Raw genomic sequence first — 24285 nt, forward strand, 5'->3', positions numbered from 1 at the left:
ATGTAGTACATGTGTTACACATATGTTACAACAGGTACGGTGATATTGTAACACAACAGCGTGGTAAAGCGCACTTTTGCGGCTGTTTTGCTCAATAAAAATGTGAAAATTGTTTTTCTCGTCGGTAACACGTTATGTAATATGATTTATGTGTCAGCCGACACGAAAAGTGTGCGTGGCGCGCGGCGGACGGAAACCGAAAAACACGATCAATGCAAACAAATACATAATAATAAAAAATAAAAAAAAAGTAAATCACAAATAAACCAAATCGTATATTTTATTAAACAAATATTAAAAAAAAACGTGTTACATCATCATAATTTATAAAACTGTAGTACCTACTACTACACCTAATGAATTATGAAAAAAACAAAAACAACTGCCGCTGCTGGTCCAATCGAAGGCGGTATTTACACGACGGCAAGTGGGAACAGTCACAGATTCTATAGTGTGTATATCGATGAAAACTGTCAGTGCCACGTAGGATGTAACCGGTCGGTGGCGGCGGCACTGGTGGCATCTGGTGGCGGTGAACACTTACACAAGGCGGCGTCGAGCGCACGCGGCACGACCGACGAGCTCAGACAACGAGCGCCGACTAAGCAATAATAAGCGGTCGGTCGATCCGAACCGAACCGCCGCGTAACAAATATCGCCGAGGCTCGCCCAACGCGCAGTGTCGCAGTTCCGACGGCCGACGACAGATATCGTTTCGTCCCCTCCCTCCTGCCGCCGACCAATCGGGCTGACCGTCGCGGTTGTGTAACGAAACGCTTTGTTGTACGCACACCGAACCGGGTACCGCGTATGTACACCGCCGGGCACCAGTGTGCATTGTCTGATCGACTGTTCGCGGTGCGGTGTCTAGGCTCAGCTCAACTCCACAGTCAACGTGTGTTTGTGCCTCTCTTGCGTCGCGGTAAACAGTTCCCTTTTGTTTATCGCCAATATTCGCGCATTGTGTGTGTGTGCAATATTATTATGCGTTTCGGTTACCTGCGGGCTATTCCGGCCGGCGTGCACGAGATTATTTCTACCGGAATTATTATTATTGGCGTCTTTGTGGTCATGTAGGTTGTATGTTGTAACAACTATCGTATAGCATTCTGTTCCTCGTGAGTGTACTTGTGCAGCGGTCGCGTCCTCTACCCCCACCCCGTTTTGTACCGCGGCTTACAACGTTTGTCATCATTTGCCGTTGTTTGCCGGTCGGGACTGACGCTTGCCGTCCAAGTATCGGCGCGTTACCGCCCTCGACGTCTTGCAACCGCCGTACAGTCATGATTGTTTAAGACGCGGAATTAAGTCGCACACAATGGACGGTACCGGTCCGGACGAAGACGGCGAAGGAACGCCTGCTAAACGTAAAGTATTTTCTATTTTTGTTTTTTTAATTTCCGGTTGAATTTTGCTAATAATTCTGCCGGTTGTGTGCGAGAGACGGATTTGAAAAACAAATTGGACGTGTTGTGTTGATTATTGACAGGCAGCGAATGCGAAGAGCTGGCGGAAGACCTCAAGAAATACTTGCCGTTTTTGCAAAATATCATCAACAATTACAAGGATTTGGACATACAAGATTCGCATCTCGACAAACTCCGGTCTTTGTACGATATGGTGGAAAAAGAAAAGTTAGCATGCAATTTAAACTACATAATACATTTGTTTTTTTAAATACACATTAAACCAGCAAAATAATACGTTTGAACGTGTTTTGCTTTCTTCAAAACGTTCTTTAAAACGAACGGTTAATATGTGTAAACATATCTAATTTATTATTCAAACCGAGATTGTGTACAAATGAAATATTCTACAGTTTAGGTACAATTATATTGGTAAAAATTATACATGCAAGCATATGGATAATAGCTAATTAGTAATTTATATTACCATACCGAGGTGATGTTTAAAATTGCAAACCGGTTACCAAAGTCAACATTAGTCAAACTATATGCATTAAAAACCAATTTATTCCAGTTTTGCAAATTGAAACTGAAAAACCAAATTTGGCAAATATATTACTAGAAAACATGTTCTGGTCAAGAAGTTAAGTTTATCTTTAAAAAGAAAAACCATAGGCGGACTTTGGGGGTTGATACAAGGGACATTGACCTCCAATATGGGCTTGAGTTAGGTGAATACTGAAGTTCCTTATGGGTTCATAATATTTTTAATGGGCCCCCCCCCCCCCAGGTCAAATTTGTAGTCCCCCAATTATAGAAACACTGGTACGTTTGATATAGTGCTATAGAAAGCTGTTCTTGTATGTTTTGGCTGTCCGTAAAGGGTGTGATAGAATAAACTTAATGAATGAAATTAAAAAAAAAAAAACTGCTTTTTGAACCAGTCTGTCAGCTGCTAATTTATGTTTGGTGTGAGAAAGAAAATGGGATTGCATATAAATCAATCAACAATTTCAATTATATAAAATCTAATAAAATACAAATTGTGTATTGTGGTAAAAATTTATGTGCAGTTATTGTTTACATTTATAATATGTACACAACAAATATAAATACACATTTTTAGAAAAAACTGTTTTTGTGATTTTTTCATGACTGAGTTATTGTTTTTGAGCTTCACTAAATATTCTGACCATCTATTAATTAACTAATTCTAATGAATTCAAAGTTTAAATGTTACACTCATTTAATAAAGTAATTATATATATTTGACAAGAAATAGTATTTATAATGATAATTTGTTCTTTCAAGAACTAGTACTTGTTTTCATATTTTGTTATCTAAAAATCATAATAATAATGAGATTCATTGTCACGACTCACGGGTTGGCTCCGATGAATGGGTTGCTAGGCTTTAATGATTGACAGTAATACATGTAAAACATAGTCCTTGTTTTTGTGGTTATGAAACAACATTTTTAGTTTCATTTTTTAATTAAAAAAAAAAAAAATGATATTACATTGCAATGTTGGCTGTTAAGTAATAATTTAAAGTTTTATGTATAATGTTTCAGATTATTAGGTGATATGGCTTTGCCATGTTATTTATGGTAAATACTTCCAATAATATGCACTGTATGTGTGTTTAACCTCACAGATCATTAATATAAATATAATATTCTAAAATTTTAAATAAAATATTGAAAGAGTTCAGAGTGAAATGGCGAAAACTCCACTTAATGCTATAGAATGATATCCAAATGACATTTTTCAAGACTTTGTGTAAAAAACTCATAAATTAAAAATATCTATTGCTCAGTTTGACATCATATAAATTAAAAAAAAAAAGCAATAATATGGTTTTTTTAAAAATTCTTTTCTCCTTGCCCAAAAAGACTAATTATTGTAATTTAAGTTAATTTGTATTTGTTTAATAAGATGAGTTTAAATGATTGTTAGTATAGTAATAGACTATTTACTATGTTTCTTTTGTTTGTATATTAAAATTTTAACATAAGCTATTAAGGGGTTCCTGTTATAAAGATGATCATTATATAGCATACAATTAGTACACAAATTGTCATATTATTTAAAAATATTAAATAGCAGATTTTTTACATAACTCTTATTTTTTCTATTGTTTTAAAGAAATATAATTGTATTGTTTCATTTCTAGGTTACCCGCTACTAAACTAAAATGTTGCCAAAATGTAATTGACAATTTGTACAATAAGTATCGTGAAGTAAGTTAATTTATTTAATTTAATTATTTTAGCTCAATAACAAAAATTAATGTTATATAATATTTATTACATAATACACTTAAATAAATGTATGTTTTATTCTGGGATTAAAAAGAGTATACTGTATTTAGTTAAATGTCTGAGTAGCTCCTCTCCTAATAAATTAACCGATCCAAGTTTTACTTGTATTCATCATTATTAGTTTTTAAAAATAAAATATAATTTGAATACATTAAACTTGAAAGCATACAACTATTCTTATCAGATAATAGACTTATATTTTTAAGTTATTCTTCTTTCGTGATAATTTTTCACTTAATTTGTACATTACATTTTTTATAATCGTTAAATTTTGATATTAGCTTGTTTAGCGTTGCAAATTTATTATAGTGATGAATTTTATGTTTGGGATATTAATATTACATTTTTTTTTTTAGCTTCAAAGTGGAGATTTCAAGGTATGGGTTTTATAAGTAATATGCATTTTTTTGGTTTTGTAGATAGAATCTTTTAAGTTGCTATATCACAAGCTTCTTTCGGGGGTTGTAAAAATAAATTAATTTTCCAAATAAAATCAGCAACCCCTAAGTAATGCAAATTTAGTTTTCAAGTATTATATACATTTTCTATAGTATTAATATATTGGTTATAAAAATAACATTTGTTTTGAGTCGTTGATCTAAGAAGAAACATTCTATGGTCGCTGAGAAGTATTTTTGTAAATTTTATAAGCACATCAGGCATTTAAAAATATATTAATTTTAAAAATTATACATTTTTTTAAATATAGCATGTAGATTTAGATAAAATGTGTATTTTATTTAAGTATCCTAAAGTGATAACTTTAAAATTCATTCATATTCACCGACCAATGATTGTTTTAAACAGTGGCTGTCTAAACTTATTAAGTTGCTAGCTTTCTAGTACTTGACTTTTTTTTTTTTTATAAAAAAACTTAGAATGCATTAAGCAATTTGGATTATGAAAAATGTATTTAGTACTGAATGATTTACTGAATTTGAATTTGTGTTATTAATACCAATTTTTTTTTTATTAAATATAATGCATGTCACTTATTTAATGATGTACAATTATTTGTCTTGAAAATAATGTTTTTTTATGATTTAGTTTATTAGTTAATACAGTAAGAATGCAAGTGTCATTTCAACTAATAAAATGCTAAATGTAAAAAAAAAATTTTTATGTTTCAACAGGATATAAATTCACTGGTAAAAAATAAAGCGGAGAAGAATGACCAACCAAAGGATGGACAAAAAAATACTATGTACATTTCCTTTATTACTTAAGATATCGATATATTATTTTATTTAAATATATGATTTTTGTTCATTTTTCTTTTTTAATTTATGTATTTTTTATAGGCATATGGATTCAAAAATTATGTTAAATAGTCTTGATGAAAAACTAGATAAGGCTACATTGTTTAGTACTAGTAAAGACAACACGTTTTCCAATGAACAAGAACTTGAATGGGTTAATAAAGACGATTTACTTACGAATGCAGATTCTAATGTATGTTCTGAAAGTTCAAAAGACTGCGATTCGAATGGTTTTTTAGATAGTCGGTTGCGACTTAATAAATTCATTGGAATCGCTGCTAATGCAGCTTTGGAAAAACTAGGCAACACTGATACGACTGACAAGATGAGTGAATCGACTATCAAGGAACTTGCTAAACAAGTGTTAGATGGTTTAGTTAAGGAAAAAAAAGCTGGTATGGATATATTGAAGGGTGTCGAATTAAATTGTGTTGATTTGAATACTGTAAAGGAAGCTTTAAAAAATGTAAACATCAATAAATCATGTAATTTACCAATGCAGCCGCCACCTTTACCACCGTCAAGTCTGCTGAAATTATCAGTAACAAATACATCGACTAAATCACCAAACAGTAGTGAAATTGTCGAATCTCAAAATATAACTATTAGTGTACAACCAGCAGCACAATCGTGCTCTGGTAATATTAATGTATCGTCTAATAAGCCGCTAAGTATTCGTGATAAATTGACAAGTGACATAAACATTCTGCATAAAATCGGACAGCCATCGACTGAACCAAAACAAAAATACATTTCAGCATTAAAGCCTGGCACACTTCTTGATTTAGAAAGTTCTAAAGTTGTCCGGTCATCACTTCATATAGAGTCGTTAAGAGCAATGTCTAAACCAAGTGAATCTAAAATCAGTAAGCAGCCGCCACCCCCAGAAGTCTCTCCTCGTGATCCTCGGATAAGGGCGAAATCTCAGACGAGTTCTGATAAAGTTGTGATGAAAACTAGTACGATTCCACCACTTATCCCACCGCTTATCCCTCCGCTCATGCAACCTTCGTTGATTTATAATAGTAAAACTAATCCTTTATCAGGACTGGCTAGTGGACAGACCAATTTGACAATGCCTCCTGGCTGTACAAATATGCAGATGCCATTTAATCAGCAACACCCGAAAGCTTTGTACGACCCAAACTTTACTTATCTATCAAATTATAGAAATCCAAGTCAATCTAATCAATATAGGCCAAATAGTAATAACCAGAACTTGGACCACACAAAAAGTTACTCTCCGGGACAAAAACAAATGAGTAATTTACCAAGTGATGTTTTAATGAGACCTCGGGAACAAGTACATGGTTATGATGATTATAAGCCTAATTGGAGAGATTCCCAGTCGAAGAGAACAGATTACGGTGCAACTAAACATTGCCGCAGTTACAAAGATTATAGAGAAGCAAAATATGGAAAAGAATCTTTAAATAGAAATTCTTCTAAAGGCTATGATAGAAGTAAAAGTAAAGTTCAAGAAAAATCCGTTCACGACGGTGAGAAAGGTAAGTCTTCATGCAGCAATCCTTACTATACTTTTGGAGTAATAAAGGATTCATCTGGAATTAAAAGTTTCAAAATACCAAAACTTAATAAACGCGTTAAAAATGCCGATGTCAATATTGGTAATGATACTGACAAGGAAGTAGTAGTAACAAATGACACTGCCAGTGCAGAAGTTGTTGCTTCTAAAGAAACTATAAAAAATCCAAGTGACTTACCTGAAACCGAATCTGTGCATACTCAGATTTGTGATACTAAATGTAGTAACAATAGTGAAAATGAAACTGAACAAGTTGCCAAAGAGAAAAAACCTGTCGATGATCCTGAGAAACCTAAGGATACATGTAAACTTAAAAAACCCAAAAAGTATAGCAAGGAAAGAGAATTTGAAAAAATTGTGAAAGAAGCTGTACAAATTTCTAAACTTGATGTAAGAGGACCGAGAACTAGAACAAGAAGTACTTTATTGAAAAGTGATGACGTTAAAATTAAATCTGTTGAAAAAAACAGTATGTCGAAATCTGACAAACAAGTTAATGATAAAACTTCTGTTTTGACAGTAAATAATAAAGAGTCAGTTACTAAGTCAAACTCTGATAGTGATTCAACAGATGTAGGACAAAATGTTATATCATCAACATCAAAAGATCTGGATTCCACTTGTTCAGTGACAGCATCTAACTGCCAAGTTTCCGAACAATCGTCACAAGTTATTTCTTCCAGTGAGATTAATTCCACCGGGGAACTAATAAATAATCCTAACGTTAAAAACTTGCTTTTTGATCTTATTGCTCAATCAAATCCAAAACTTATGTCGGTAATCACTAAGCTACAAGATGAAAGTGTTATTGATAAGCTCTGTAAGCTTTTGGATAGGGACGGTATAATCGACAAGGAAACTCAAGATGAACTTACTGCTTCTAATAAAGAATGTTTAGATACCAAAGGTCATAAAACTACCAATAAAAATGATAAATGTGAAAAAGATGTTAATCGTGATGTAGAAGAAACCGTAAATTCCAATATGGAGTGTTCCTCACAAAATGATAATGATGTAGCTAATAATTCAGATGATGAAAGTTTAAATTGTAATAGCGTGAAAAATGGTTCAAGTGGAAATTGTAGTAAGCCTGTTGATAAAAATAATATGAACAACAAGGAAATTCAAGATGAAGTTACTAAAAACAGTGAAGGTGGAAAAATTATGAATCATGAAATGAAAGAAAAGAAAAAGACTCATTTGGATTCTGCTTCGAACGACGATAACGATTATGTTAATAGTTCAGACGATGACAGCTTTAAAGTTAATTGTAAAATGATGAATGTCAAAAGGACTAAAAATTGCCTAAATGACTCGAGTGATAATGATAGTGACAACGCTAGTTCAGTTCATCCAGAACATGACCCCAAGTCGCTTCAAAACTCGCTTGATTTAAATAAATTGTCGAAAAATGACAAAGTTTCGGAAGGAGATAAATCTCAGACTACTGAATTCAGAGAAATAAAAATAGTTATTCCAAAGCTCGATGAGAATATGATAAACAGTGAAATTTTTAATCGAGAACCTTCCAACAAAAATATTTCTGCAATTAAATGTATAAAGAAAGTTACTAAAAAGCCACCAATAGTATTTGTTGGGCCATTAAGTAAAAAAAAAGAAATGTTGAACGCTAAACAGAACAATGAAGAATTAAGATTTACCATACCTAAGTTAAGTAAGAAAAAGAAGAAAGTAATCAAATCAACGCTGCCTGAAGAAAATAAAAATATACCAAGTTCTACTTCATTAATTGATTTACCAAATACTTCTAACGAAACATCTGAAACATTGAGACCAGATGATTTGAATGAGAGTACAGTAAGTTTACAAAATGAAAAGTCGGACGAACCGGGCAGTATAGAGGATACTATAAACCAAACTTCTACAAACACTCATAATATAGTAGTGGACAATAAATGTGATCCTAAAAAAACCAAACCGAAAATGAGATACCAGACCGAATTAGATAAACTTCATGCACACATTAGCGATATGTATGATGTTAAGGCTATTATAAATTTGTCTAATGAGCGCCACTGTCGGACCAATAAACTTGTCGATTATACGGGTACCAATAATTTAGCGTCCGTAGGAAAAAATAGGCTAGAAGATATGGAAAACTCTGAGTTTGACGTTGAACCAAACAAACGTGTGTCTATTAAAGAATCAAAAAAAAAGAAGAAAGGTAGAAAACCAGGTCCTAAAGGTAGTATGTCTATAATCAACGTTGAAGTCGCTCCTACTGTTGAGAGTGCTTGTGAAGAATTAGATAGCCAATTGTCTGAGGATACAGTAATGACCACGGACAATGAACATGACGACAGTCAACCTAAAAAATACAAAACATTTTTAACTAAATATAAATTGTCGAAAAAAATAAAGAAAAAAAAGCCAATGTCGAATAAGAAAAAATATATAACATCTGAAACAACAAACAAAAACAGTTCTGTTCATGTTACTGATCAGGAAGTTGATTACACAGACAAAGAATATTACCAGGACGTTGAAAATGTTATGATGAAATGCAAATTTTGCGATTACTGTAGTACCGATCAGTCTATTGTTCATCACTATAAACAAATCCACACGGAGGAGGAGGTGTTACCATCTAGATTACCCAATAGTTGCGCTAAAACATTAATAAACGAGTCAATCAGGGAAAATTTAGGTTTCATGAATTGTGAACACGTCGAAGAAACTAAAATACCAATACATGATCAAAATATCGATAACTATTTTACATGCGTCTTTTGTCGAACGACCTACTATGATATCGTCAAGTTTTATGATCATATCACTACCCACACCGGTGAATATCGGTATAAATGTAAAGAGTGTGATGAAGTTTACGTCGACGAAAGCAACTTGGAGGAGCATATTAAAATTCATTCGACTTATGACAGGTCTGATGACATCTTTAATCTAATTTACCCAAATCCTGTCCAAAGTAACACCCTCGTTGGATACCTATGTCCATTTTGCAATTTCGTTCAGTTGAATTATAACAACACAATTAGACATATGGTTCGTCATCATTCTGCCGAAGATAAAAAGCTCAATAGTTATTGGACTGTAATACGTGTGAATATGTCGTTCAATGAAGACAGTAGTAATTCTTTACTCAATAATGATATAGATTATAGCAGTTTGGTAGGGTGTCGACCTCCTCTTCAACACAAACCAGACAATAGTGATTTGAGAAATAAAATAAAAACTAAAAGCGGAGAAGTCTGTAATCCAAAAACAAAAAACAGGATGTTGGAACTTATTGCTGAAGCCAAGCAACAACTTCTCACTAACCCAAAATCTATAAAAAATGAAGCGTGTGAAGATCAAGAAGTGATAAGTGTATCGAGCACTTCACACGTTGAACAATTAACAGATAGAAGTAAGTAAAGTAATTAGTATTTTATTGTTCATTAGTGTTGTTTAATGTTTTTTTTTTTATCAACAGGTTTGGAGAGCAATGCCAGTGATTCGAACTCGCAAAGTAACCCAAAAAGAGTTTGTCCCAAATATATTCTGAAAAACAATTGTACGAACTGTGCAGTTGGCGATATAAGCTGTGAACAGAAAGATTCCATTCTGCTTTACAGATGCATGGTTCCTACATGCTTTAAAAAACGATTTTCATCAATGTTTTTTAATGAATTTTCCAAACACATTGAAACGTGTCATCAACTAGTAAATTGGAACGGAGTATGCGATATCTGTGCAGAGACAGTAGAAACAAATTCTAAAAGTTCACACTTGCCCAATGCTCTGCAACATTTGGTTTCGTGCCATTTGATATTGGATGAAGACAAACAACTCGATATATGTATGTGTTGTTAAAATAGCTTTGCGAGTTATAGTTATACGGAACATCTTATTTTTCAGCAAACATTGATGATGTCGACGATGAACAAAATCTACTTGATCAACAGCCAAGTACTGAAAACGTCACGACTGATCAACAACCAAATACTGAAAACGTCACGACTGATCAACAGCCAAATACTGAAAACGTCGTGACTAATCAGCAGAAGCCATTAGTAAAGTTGCGGGTTCGTCATTTACCCGGCGACACTCTTTCAACGATTTGTAAGTAAAATTATAATTTACAAAACATAAGTGGCGCCAATTACACATAGCTTAGGTGAAGCAACTGGTCCTAATTAAAGTTTATTGTACAGTAGCACACATTTTTATGTACAGCCTAACAGGATGGGTCGAGTTCTAGTCATTTTTCATAAATTGTTTTATTGCTGGGTGCCAGCGCAGAAAATGTTATGTTTTATTATGCCATTAAAAATTTAAAACCCGTTAATGTTCTAAGCATTATGATAATTTTTTCTAAAAAAATAAAATAAAACAATTTACTAGCTTTATAATTTTGCTTGCACTAATACCTATAGCTTATACGATTATGCATGATCACAGTTTGTATGAGATTGTTTAATAACAATATTTGAACACATCTCTAACTGAACAGGTGATGTGTGTTTCGAAAATGCACACTACGGTTGCATGTTATTACTTCTTATCGAACATACTGTGTATTATATTTTACACTTAAATTATAACACGAGTAAACAATAACAAATTAATATTTGCTAAATCATGATTTATGACTTCAATGTACACATGTATAGTGTTATTTATTTTATTGAAATATTCTGTGCTACAAAATGCTGTACAACAGAAATTGAACAAAAATTTTAAGACTGGAATTTATTTTTTTTTTTTTTAAATAGGCTAACACAAGTTTTTGGTTTTCAATATCGTGTCATTTATCTTAGTGATTGTATTTACTACAATCATAATTTAATTTTTAATTTTAAACAACTTTGAATTAATTTTAAAAGAGAAAACAGAATATATTTTTTAATTGTATACAAAATATAACAGTTTTTAAGTAGTCTGTCCTTGCTCATATGATTAAATCATATTTTTGAAACTTCAAAAGTGTAATACATGCTTTTTCTAAATTTAAATTAAAATGTTTTTGTTGTTGGCTGCTGCTGCTGAGGTTATTGACTTAAGGTACATGTTATACCTACTCTATTTACCTTTGGCATCGATGTAAAAGTTCTTAACAATATTATGTCATTATGATTTTTTATAGCCATATTTATGTTAAATTTAATATGTCTATTATACAATAGCTAGAGTTATCCGAGTATTGTACCTAAAACACTACAATAATTTTAACAAAAAATATTTTGATAATGACGTGTATGCATAAAACATTGTTTTTTATATTTTAGAATAATTGTTTAAAGAAGGTAGAATATTTTTTTTTAATATTTCTTTTCGTCTGAAGGTATAGTATAGAGTTTACAATTAATTCCTTTAATTGTTTAATGTGCATAAAATTATAGCAAAATATATCTAATTTTATCATAATGCTTAAGTTCAACAAATGTGATAAGTAAATACATTTTTATACATTTAGGTCGTCAATTTTAAGTATATAGTTTTTTCAATATAATGCGTGTAAAAACTTTACAATTTAGAATGAATACAAATTTTACTATAGTAAAAAAAAAAAAAAAAGGAGTGTATGAAGTCGATAACAAATAATTGAATTGTTTTGAATCACGGACAATAGGTGATAGTAATGACTTAAAAAGTAACGTTGCGGAGGGACTGGAAGAACATCTGTGTAAACAGATCCATTCTGTGTTTTCCTTAAAAGACAATTTGAAGCAAGCTGTAGTTGGAAATATCAATTGTGAAATAGTGAATAACACGTTATTGTACAAATGTATGGAGATCTCGTGTGTAAATGATTTTTCCACAAAATTCTACAAAGAATTCGCTAAGCATATAAAGATAAACCATGAATTGTCTGCATGGGATGGCATGTGCAATATATGTGGCCATGGATTGTGGAGAAGTATTAGTAGCCTGTACTTGGAAAATGCCCTCGAACATTTGGTATCCCATCATTTTATAGTTTGTAAGGACAAGCGATATATTATTACTAGTAAGTAAATTGTCACAGTATCTATGCGTTATTTGTATTGAAAATCTATTTATGTCAATTCCAAAGTTATCGTGTACTAATTGCATAGCATGGTTTTATATGTTGGACTTTTTATATTATGCATTTGAAATTCTATGTTCAAGCTCTTTTGTTTTTTGATTAGCTTATTGAATTAGTAAACTAGATTTTTTTTTTAATGATTAATACATAAACAAAAAAAAAAAAGGTGGTTTGTTGGTCCAGATGACTTTGTTCACAAATATCTGTTTTTTGTTATTACTTATTGGCTACTGTGTGGAACGTAAAATACCTAAAAAAAAAGCCTTTAAATGATAGACTGATCCAATTAACGTAAACTACCTCTTTTGACAACGTTTTCAATTAGACCATTTTACAAATATTTGCCTTTTAAATTGTTTCTAGATCTCTCTAACATTTGAATCTTATAATGCACACATTATCGATTTTATTTACTTTTGAAATGAGGAATAACTTACTTAACATTTTGATTGGTTAGCAAAAAGTTTTGAATAATTACACTTTAAGATTATTAAGACAGGTGGTCTAACAGTCCAAACAACTAAAAGTAGTACTGTTGCAATATATATATATTTTTTTTTTTTTCATATTTAAGCAACACAATTAGCGTAAGCAAAGCGTGGTCAAGTTCGTTGGGAGGCTGGAGCCCCACAACAAATTACGAATGTGAGGCTTGAAGGGGTTCCCCCATACCTCCCTTCCACCAATTTATATTATCGGTGATTACTATAGTATTGTTAATACGATTATATCCTCGACTAAAGTGTGAGTGGTGAATAAAACCAACATCTTTATTATTTGATACCATTTTCCAACTTATAATTTTAAAATAAACATGTTCACAATGTTGTCTGCAGAAAGTGGATCATGTACTATATATATATATATATTAGTATTAAATATTATATTTACATGTGGTTGTAGTGCTTTATTACTTTGGGAGTTTTGTACATAATTACTGTGGTGTGGTGCTTAAAATCTTTTATTTTACAAACAATTTCATCTATAGTTAGATATAAGATATTTTTTATGGCTACTGGAAATTTGGCTTAAAATGTATTATAGTTTTGAAAACTTTTTTTTTTCTAGAAAAATAGAGCTTTTTTTTGTATAATTTAATTTATGTTTAAAAATCAAATACTAATGTGTCATTATGGTTTTATTGGAAATAGAATTACTTAAATTAAGACATATTATTTCTTCATGGTATCTTTCATAGCAACAGTTATGTGGTAGGGTGGCACAAGTTGGTGTAATATCACTTTTTGGAAAATAAATTGATTATAAAATTCTAAAAAAAATGTTTGTTATTCTATAAATATTGTAAACATTCTCCATACAACCAATACCCATACCTGCAATTTAAAATTCAACTAAAAATTGATTTTTGGTCGGATCCTCTCAAATTACTCGGTTGCTTACACAAATCTAATGAACATCAATACCTATTTTAAAATAATTAATCACATCAAAAGTAACAAAAAATTACATGTCAACTTATGCCATCTAGTTAGAGTAGTTAAACATAAATTATAAATAATATGGAATTTTATTTGTTTTTTTAGTCTACATACACTTTAATGTAAAATAAACATTTATCCTTGTATAATTTTGCTGAGGGTTGACTGTTTTTTTTTTCCAGCAAATCATCCAGTAGAAAATAATATAAGAAGTTCAAATAATCAATCGATTACCAATGAAGTATTAGCTGAGCAAACTATTACAGAAAATAATTCAGGTAAATTAATAAATCTAATTATTCAGCAAAATATACTCGATTATGTTTTTAATTTTTAAACATCGCTTCTTTATGATAAAAATGGATTAACTACCAGGGCTCATACAAGTATCATATTTACAGGGGGGATATGGGGGATAAGATCACCTTCTTGAGCTGTTGTCTCAATATAGTTTTACTTTTATGTCCACCTGTTTTCTTATATCGGACATGAGTAGATAGTGTAACGGGGTTGAGAGAATTTAAATGGGTAGTTAACACAATAATTAGAATAACAATAACATACAAATTTGTATCTTAATTTCGATACAAATTGGTTTGGTTAATACCAAAGTATCAACACAAGCTGTCAGTAACACGTGTAAGAATAAATAAATATACTCGATGTCTCCAGTCGGGTAAAAAATAATAGAATTAAAAAGGCTGAACAATTTGTTTGTTAGAAATCTGAATTTTTGTTTTCTCATTACGAATATTTGCATGTATATTATTATTTTTATGTAAAAAAAATATAAAAAATGTTTTATTTTATAAATATTTTGTATGTTATATTTAGATGTCATTGACAACGAAGACTACCAACACGGAACTGATGTTGTCGACACTAACATAGCTATAAATTCCATAGCCAATAATGTTTCACTAACTTCGACATCAAGTAAGAACATATTATAAAGTCAAAAAAAAAAACAAGATTTTTTTTTTTTTTAATATTTTAGTGATTCCTTTTTATTTTATTTAAAGATAATAAGAAAATATTTCGCTATATTGGACTAAGCTTAGCAAATATACACACTTAGGAAAATGCAATTATTTTTATTACCATTGGTTTTTAATAATATAAATTCACAAGTCCACGAGTGACTCTTCACAATTTTATAAATGATTTCTTTAATTGTGTGATAAACATGTTATCCACACTAAAATAATTGAATAATTGTTTGACTGACAATCAAATTATGAACGGCTGGTGTTATCCCTAAGAATTATTAGGGCCGATTGGTTAGATTAATATATTTGATTTAGAGTGTGCCCCTAGTCTGCTGGTTAGGGCAAACCTAAATATTGTACGTAGGTTTTTTATAGTTTGTTTGCAAAGAAATACCTGTACGATATATCCAGTATAGTCTTAGCAAATAAAACAGATAGCCTAGAAAAAAACTTTATATTAAAAGCTTATATTTTAATTAAATACAATTTTTAAATGAATTTAATTTAAAAATAATTGCATTTATATTTGATTAATTTGTTTAAAATTACCACATATGGCACTAAACAAGTATTTCTCTAATAAAAATGGTATTTTTTATATTTTAGGCAATGAAATGGATTTCAATACACATCAGCCTAACAGCATCTCAACAGAACCACCTCCTTCAATTAAGATAGTAAATGTTCAGAGTTTAAAAAGGGTATAATTTGTAATTTAACATACACATGAGCAACTCCATTAAAAAAAACATTTTGAAACATATTTCTAAAGATATTAATTGTCTTTAGAAATATGTTTCTTAATTGGTCTTAATTGTTACATTGTAATTTAGCAAATTTTACTATTTTTATTTTTAGGTTATATGTCTATGTGTAATTAAGAGGGGGAGGCGCTTACCTTTTTTTGTAGAGAATACATTAAATGTTTAAAACCTTGTAAAATTTGATGGTATTTATAAATGTTTTTTTAGAGTTACAAAACAAAGAAACGTAAACTTCAAGCTAATAAGTCTAATGGTGACGATGATAAATTGGGCACGTGGATGATGTTACCCACACGTTGTGAAAGTATGAATTCAGACTACAGTGTGCATCTTGAACCAGGACAGCAAATAATAAATTATGGGGATCCTAATAATGGCACATATTATTTAATAGAGACCGATTATAATAAAAACTATGAAAAACAGTTCCGTGAATTGCCAGTTAATGTGTTGAAAACTGATTTAGCTTTCCAAGCTATGATGGTTGTGCCAACACGTTTAGGCCTATTCAAATGTTTTGAACGATCGTGTTCGAAAATTTTTAACAGTATAGAACTTTTCAAGTTACACATGGAGTTGCATTATTGTAATTCAGAAAAAAAGAAAAGTAATTAATGTTATATTTTTAAATAGTCAATAGACTTTTAATTCTATTATAATTTTTGTCAATTATTTTATTTTTATTTTTTAGAAAAACAAATTTACAACACGGAACAGTTCAAAAAATGTGTTTATTGTTTTAAAACATTTGATGATGCAAATTCCTTAGCGAATCATATTTCCGAGAGGTATACTCATTGTTTATATTTTTGTCAGTATTGTTTTTATCGTGCATACACAGCATCACACGTTTTGGTACATCAGGTAACTATAAAATTAGTAACAATGTTTTCTATGAATATTTTTTTCTTAAAAGAAAATTAATTACAACATTTATTTCAGTCGAAATTCCATACTGAAGCCAAGCCTTCAATACTACAACTACAACTTGACAATCAAAGCTTAAGTTCCAAAGAATCTGTGTTGGCTGTAGATTACAAAAAATTTGTATTACCATACGTTTGTAACGTCGGTATGTAGTTTTTTTATTCTTTTTAATTTTTTTTATTGGACACTATATTTTATTATTTCTTTTGCGTCTCCTATTAACATTAAATACTCTTATTAAAAGTCTTATATCCTCTACTCGGACATATAATATATCTTTTCAATTCTAGTATAGCTATTCAGTATTCTTTGACTAACTATTAAAAGTTTGTCAATCATTTCTCTTGGTATTTTTTGTTTCCTTTGCACTTAACTACTTAGTGGTTTTATAATCTAATAACATTTTTTTAGGTCACTGCTTGTTTTCTTGTTATGTGGTTGACGATTTTATAACACATTCAAATGTCGAGCACCAACGATGTGATAAATTTAGTTGTTACATATGTGATAATAATAATGACAACGGAAACGGTTGCTTTGCTTTGCAACTAGAAAATTTGATTAAGGTAATAACAGGTTACAAAAATGTTTGTGGAGAAAACAAAAATAATTTTTTTTATTATTTTTTTTTTTAGCACTTTAAGCTTCACACTATAAATTTGTACCAATGTATTTTCTGTTTATTCGGAGCGGAAAATTTGGACTCAATGATAATACACTTGGCAATGGAACATTTCGAGTACAACTCTTTATGTCTAGAACGATCTTTGATAAATACAGATGGCGTAAGTTACTTTTAAATGGTTAATCATTTTAAATATTGATATTAAATAAAATTAAAATACTATTTCAGGATTCTTCAAGAATCGAAAATCTGAAAATATTGCGATTAAATAAAGACATAGACAATGGTATTGTGCAAGTAGTGAGTCTCCCTGCTGATACTAACTCATTGCCAGAAATTATGCCGCACAGAACAAAAAAACGACGAATGCAATGTCCGGACGTCCTTGCAGCTGCAATGAATTCTGCTCATATTAACAGTAACCATCAATCGACTACTAATCCGATTGTTATAACAGTTCCTGACCAAACTTCTATGATGAATGACGAATCGCTTATAACGAAACCGGACGATGAATTTATCATGTTAAATGATATAAAAGAAACAGCCCAAGTAAATGCCACTTGGGCGGAAACAGACAATGATGAGGTTATAGTTATCGAAGACGACGACAACAACGATGATGATGATGATGTTTATAACTACAACGGTGATGGCAAAACAATATCGGAATCTGATTCTACGAGCATTTACGGAAGTACTGGGAGTTCTGTTAAGCAGAAGCGTTTAAGGAAAAATTCATACTGCGGTGTTCCTAAAATGAAAAAAATCAAGATCTCTACGAAACCTCACGTGGCTTTGGACAAATTATACTACTGTTTACATTGTGGTAAGTGTATGATTAAAATTGGTATTATCTTCTTTTAATAATAATGGCGAATCGACTGAAAGATGTATAATACTTCATTTTTTGTTACAGCAAAAGAATTCTTAACAAGCGATGCCTTTAAACTCCATATAATTCACTGTGTATATTGGACTAGTAAAACCGAAAAGCTGTGTTTTTACTGTACAAGATCTTTCAAAAATATCGCATTTTTTATCGAACACTTAAAAACGCATGGTCCGAATCGTTTCAAATGTTCTATGTGTAATTTCTATGTTCCAACCCAACGTAGTATTGAAAGACATATGAAAGACAAACACGAAATCAGTGATTTTAAAAATCTGCCAGTCAATGCAAACTGTTCTGATTATGAACGAGATGAATTTGTGACATACCCTAATACATTAATAAACAAGAAGAACAAGTATAACTGTAACGAATGTTCATTTACTGCAGTCACTCAAACCACAATAATTGATCATGTAAAAAATGATCATAATGCTATCAAATTCGAGATGTTCTTGACGAGTCCACCGACAGCTAGCAGTCGCCAAAGTGAATACCTTGTCAAAGTAACTGACCAACAAGACACTTTTCAACAACGTCGACAGCGTTCGGCTACGAAGAGAAAATGTTCGACTGAAAATTTAAATGTTAGTTAAACTTGTATTGTTCACGTTACTTTCGCCTTCTTTACTTCTTTCTTGTCATTTCATCGATCGACTGGAAAAGTTCTTGCCTCTGAACTAACCTCCTATCGATTTGAGCTTGTTTTTTTTTTTGCTTGTCAGTAGTTTGCGATAGTCTCTAACTTCAAAAATCTTTCTTTAGTTAACGTGTTAGCAGTTCACTATCATTAACTCCTATGACAATTTGTGCTTTCGACAACTCGTCTAAAGTTGGATTCATTTTGTTGTAATTTCTGAATTAGAAAATAGTTAAGTTATCTTAATCAGTTTGGGGTTTTTTTTTTTTTTTTTTGAAAAAACATTAGATTGCAGCCAATATTAGTGGATCTGCAAACTCGACCAAGATTTCAAAAATTGAAACAAAATGTTTGTATTTTTCACCTGAAACGGTTGACGACGTTCCAATGACGCATATATTCACCGATAACATCAGATGTTCAGTATGTGGGTACAGTACCAAAGTGCGGTCAAACCTTATAATACATCTCAAAAAGCACGAAAAAGGGCAAGAAAGTACAACTAAAGACATTGTTAATCCTGTACCGTCTGTTGGCAAGACAGAACTGATGTTTGACAAAATGATAAATTTAGCTGCCAGTTCAGTTGAAGCTATGTCTAATGAAAAGGTAGTGGATTAATTCGAATGCACATTCTTCTTAAGCTTAACTGTAGAAACCGCCCAAACATTTATGTTGTACTTCATATTTTTTGTTTCTAATGTTTCATTCATAAGTATATGTTATGGTATTTTTATTATAAAACATATTTCCAGATAAAGATTGAAGAACTATTCAAAAAAATAGTTGAAGTACCTTCATATAAGAACTTATCGTTCCATCCACAATTTGTAACGAAAAATAAACGATACAAGTGTTCAGGTCAAAACTGTCCCTTTACTGGCGTAGATGAAGTAATGCTTAAAAATCATTTATCAGTCTTTCACCCAGAATTGCCGTATTATTTGTGAGTACAATACACTACTTTTGAAACAGTCTAAACAAATTATTGTGTTTCTTAACTATTTCTAACTGATGTGATGGTAGATGTCCTCATTGTCCGGCGACACTTGATAGAATGGTGAATATAAGTGAAATTGGATATCATCTGATGCTTCATAGCGAGAATTTATATCGTTGTTCGTATTGTGAATACATGCACTACAATTGCAACGAAATGAAAATACATATGACAAAGTTACATTTGTTACTAGTCGACAGAAGCGATGAATCTAAGATTATTGTTTTAAGAAAAAAAATAGCTGACGACACCAGCAACAGCCAAGGTATGTGTGACACATATTTTAAACGCGTTGGTCGGTTACAAATGTGAAAAGCTTATTTAAAACCTTTATTTTTATTTTTTTATTATAGGATCATCAACCGCTGCAGAATGGGTGTGCAATATCTGTAATGTTGGTAACAAATTTACAGAAAATGAAATCAAAACTCACATTCATTATGTTCACGACTTGTCAAATATGTTTAAATGTCCCAATTGTACATTTGAATACAACGACGATGATAACAAAATATTGGAAGATCATTTTAAAGCCAAACACCCTTCAGCACCGGTTAAATGTTTTCAAGTGTACAAAAAAGTATGTTTACAACATATATTTAATTTAAAAAAACCTATTTCTTTAATAAAAAATAACAATGTATTTCTACAGATTTGCGAAGAACAGTTCAATAACAGTGTTCCATTAGCTACGGAATATGTTCAAGAGCACCAAGCGTTAGAAAGTCTTGAGTTAGCACATATGCCGTCTACGTGTCGTGGTATTCCCATTGAGTCGGTACCTTCTACAAGCAAGTCGACCAAAACCCGTGCTGTATCTAAGAGTCCAACAAAAGCGGCTAAAAATTCTCCAGCTCGGAGTTTTAAACAAAGAACAGCTACTGACACCTTTAACAAGAAAGATAGCTTGGGAACAGTTATGCCAAACGGCCATTACCTGTGTCCCAAATGTAACGTTTTTTCCGCTTCAACTTCTATGGAATTTCGGGAACATTTGTATAAAGAAATCGACTACAAAACGTAATCACTAATGAATATAGATTGAACACTACGTTATTTTAAAAAATTTGTTAAAAACTAACTGGTATCAATTTGTGTGTGTAGCATATGGAAGTGTATGGAATGTTTTGAGATTTCCACATCTCCAAAGAAAATGGCTTGGCATGTTAAAAAGCATAAGAATTTTGGGAAATATGAAAAAATAGAAGATGCTGACAAATTTAATTGGGTAATTTAGTTTTAATACACGATGGTACTTAGTTGGTAAATCAGTAATCGGTATTTGTATGTCTACAGTTTTACATAGCTCCGTCCCTACTATGGCCCGACCCTCACTGTACTGGCTTTTTTACCGTTGATTTATAAATGAATATTTTTTCTCAGGTTAACGCAGTAATCAAACATCAGACTGCATTATTGGAAAAGTTACAGAACAAAGAACGAGTAAAAATAAAAGCTGCAAAAAATATTACTATTCCAACATTATCTGGTGTAAGTAAAAGATAATAAACTATATCAAATTAAAAATTTTAACTATTATTTAATTTTTTAGGCACCAAGTACAAGTAATAACCAAGCAAAACGTGAGACAACAATATTAATCACTAGTAAAGAAACTGATTGTGAAGTTATTACACTAGATGATTCAGACGATGAATAATTTGGTAATATTCTTGTACTGTTAACATAACACAACATTATTATTAATACTTAACTTTTGAATGCGTTCAACCAATACGTGTTTAAATGAGTAATAATGAGTTGGACTTTACTAATCGCAGTTATATTATTATTATTGTGAAGCTCTTAAGATGTTCATCTAATAACTGTCCGTAGTTCATGTATTCATATTGTTTGCAAATTGCACTAATAGAAGGAAAGATTTTAATTTGACGTCAAATTAAATTGTTCACAAAATTAAACTATCTAAAAATCTAGATATTTTAGTATATGTGATATATTTGTTAACAGTTTAATACAATGCTAAATGCAGCATAGACTACTCGTATGTAGTACAGCATAGTTATATTATATTTGTTTACAGGTAACCAAAGTGTCATATTACGATGATATTAAGACTGATTGATGGATTTTTTTTTTGTCATATTATTATTTCCTTATAATAATAGTTATTATTAATTATTATTTCATTCCAGTATTAAAATTGTAGGTATAACTAATGTTTTTACTTTGAGAAATTAAAAATTATTTAATGCTAATTTGTTTGTTGACCTATTTTATTTAAAATGTAAAAAGATATGTTTAAAAGACTGTTTAAGCTAATTGTTTTAGTATTAGGTTATTTATTTATTTATTTTTTTTTAATTGAAATTCATCATCTTTGAAGTGATAGAAAGTATATTTTTCTTTTGCAAACTTTCTAATGAATTCTACATTAAAATATTTTTAAGTGCTACACATACTAGTTGTATTTCGAAGTATACTATATTTATCGAAACTTTATTTTCTGTTACTGATTTGTACAAATATACCAAAGTTAAAATGATTTATTTTAATTTGTATTTTTTTCTCAACCACCTCATCGTCGGACCCAGACTTAAAGTTTTCCACCCACTCCACTCTCATGGGTCGGCGTCTGTCCCAAAATGTGAACTATAGTGATTCCATCGAGTTGGGAAAATCTGGATTTCCAAAATTTTAAAGCGTTTGTGTTGAGGATTTTTAAAATTCGGATTTGCCCAACTCTGGAATGCTATATTATAGCAATTTACCATTTTCAAAAATTCGAGAGAGCTGACCTGACCTGACCGTTGCCTGGTCAAAGCCCTATTTACTCTGCAGCACAGTGACCCACGGTCCTGCTCATCCTTCAGTGTCTTCTGTATGCAATCATTCAGTTTAGATGCGCATTACTCGACCGCATCAGATCAATAATAATTGTACTTTTCTCGATTCGATTGCCAAAATCGATATCTCCATCAACTAATTCATTTTCTATAGATAAAAAATGGCCAAATTTGCTTGTCTCTCCTGGCCCATATAGTTGATCTTAAACAATTGTAATCTTGAATCGGCTGAAGTTTATAATATTACCCCTAATCCTCCATATTTATCCCGTACACTATGTTATACTTAAAATGTCCACTCCGTTCAAATTTCTCCTTTTTGTTCAATAACTTCCATTATCCCAATTATTTCAGCTCGTTAACATTATTTTCCCATTTCTCACTTAAAGTCCGATTTAAACGATTTACGAGTCGTGCAAACGCATACGGAATGAAGAATTGCCAGACGAATGTAGTAAGGAGATAAGATGAGCTGCAATCATTTCAGTGGATTATCGTTACTGAACACCACAACGTATAAGGTATTGTCCAAGATATTCTTAGGACCACTGGATTTGCAGATGATCTGAATCTAGTAGGAGAAAATAAAGAAAAAACAGTGTGAAATAAAAAAACACTCATACATGAAGAAAAAAATATTGGTTTATAAGTGAACGAGGAGAAAACGAAAGAAATGGAAACGTTGGCGGTTAGAGATGAGGAAGATCTTATGGTAGAGAATTATGTGTTCAAGAAAACCCAAAGCTCAAGTATTTAAGAGTAATGATCACTGGTAACAACTACTGGAGTGCTGAAATAGCCAGTCGCTTGGTCAAAGCGAAAATGGCTTTTATTGCACTCATTAAATACTTTAAATCAAAACTATTGTCTAGAGGAACAAAAGTACGCATATATACATGACTATTGTAAGACCAACATCAACCTATGGCCAATGACAGTGCAAATCGAACAAAAACACTGAGTATAAAGTGCTGAGAACAATATGTGGACCAATTTTCGATCCCTCAATAAATAAATGGCGTAGAAGAAAATAAGGAAAATTACCAAAGTAGGTAGGTACTTTGTATAACAAGCTACGTAAAGGGGCAAGGAATTCAGTGGTTTAGAGTTTGGACACACAATGAGAAGGGAAGAAACAGAGGCAGGCCAAAGAAACGATGGATGGATAGAGTGCGTCAAGATCTGAAGAGATTAGAATTTTGAAGTAACGGATTGGGAGGAAAGGATCTTAGAAAGGTTTTTAGGAGTCGGTGAAAGTGGCAACCAAAACTCTTACAGAGATGTGAAGAAGAATAATATTGAATTATTATTTAGTTGTTTGAATATGGAAATATTTTACAACACTGCTAACTGTCTAAGACTTATTTTTAACACTTTAGCAATATCTGAGTATCTACTAAGAAGTTACCTATAGATAATAATAGTTCAGAAAATATCTTAATCACATGCGGATGAGCTATGTAAATAAGTAAATCTCTTTGACACAAGAGACTTCTTGTTTTACAGAATCGAAATCAAAGCACACATTGTGGAGTTCTGATAGACTTTGAATGAGCCGTTTTACCAAAAAAAAAAATTGACCATTAATTTTAAAAAGCCAGTACAGTGGGGTAGGGGCATAGCGATAACTGAACAAA

At 31.3% G+C, this 24285-nt stretch overlaps 1 protein-coding gene across 6 annotated transcripts; it reads left to right on the forward strand.

Annotated features, from left to right (window-relative positions):
• Positions 1–661: 661 nt before the first annotated feature.
• Positions 662–22319, forward strand: LOC126839351 (uncharacterized). 6 transcript variants are annotated; one of them, XM_050574632.1, is made up of 28 exons: positions 662–1367; positions 1490–1634; positions 3582–3648; positions 4086–4106; positions 4863–4933; positions 5031–9922; positions 9989–10354; positions 10414–10617; positions 12128–12505; positions 14187–14282; positions 14839–14940; positions 15600–15694; positions 15965–16364; positions 16449–16621; positions 16700–16829; positions 17096–17250; positions 17320–17469; positions 17538–18138; positions 18229–18788; positions 19130–19450; positions 19597–19787; positions 19868–20106; positions 20195–20421; positions 20494–20861; positions 20946–21069; positions 21225–21332; positions 21394–21505; positions 21886–22319. In XM_050574632.1, exons 1-27 carry the CDS (start codon positions 1319–1321, stop codon positions 21499–21501), a joined length of 10341 nt encoding a protein of 3446 aa, XP_050430589.1. In that variant the 5' UTR covers positions 662–1318; the 3' UTR covers positions 21502–21505; positions 21886–22319. The 6 variants fall into 6 exon arrangements, with proteins under 6 accessions (XP_050430589.1, XP_050430592.1, XP_050430590.1 ...); XM_050574635.1 differs by having other exon boundaries at positions 15600–15670; XM_050574633.1 differs by lacking the exon at positions 4086–4106 and having other exon boundaries at positions 663–1367.
• The last annotated feature ends 1966 nt before the right edge of the window (positions 22320–24285 follow it).

The sequence above is a fragment of the Adelges cooleyi genome, unplaced genomic scaffold (genome assembly GCF_023614345.1).
Source record: "Adelges cooleyi isolate 19-005CV unplaced genomic scaffold, UGA_ACOO_1.1 ACOO_flye_CR_arks_rails_tigmint_CR_PRNA_30, whole genome shotgun sequence".
Classification (NCBI taxonomy): Eukaryota; Metazoa; Arthropoda; class Insecta; order Hemiptera; family Adelgidae; genus Adelges; species Adelges cooleyi.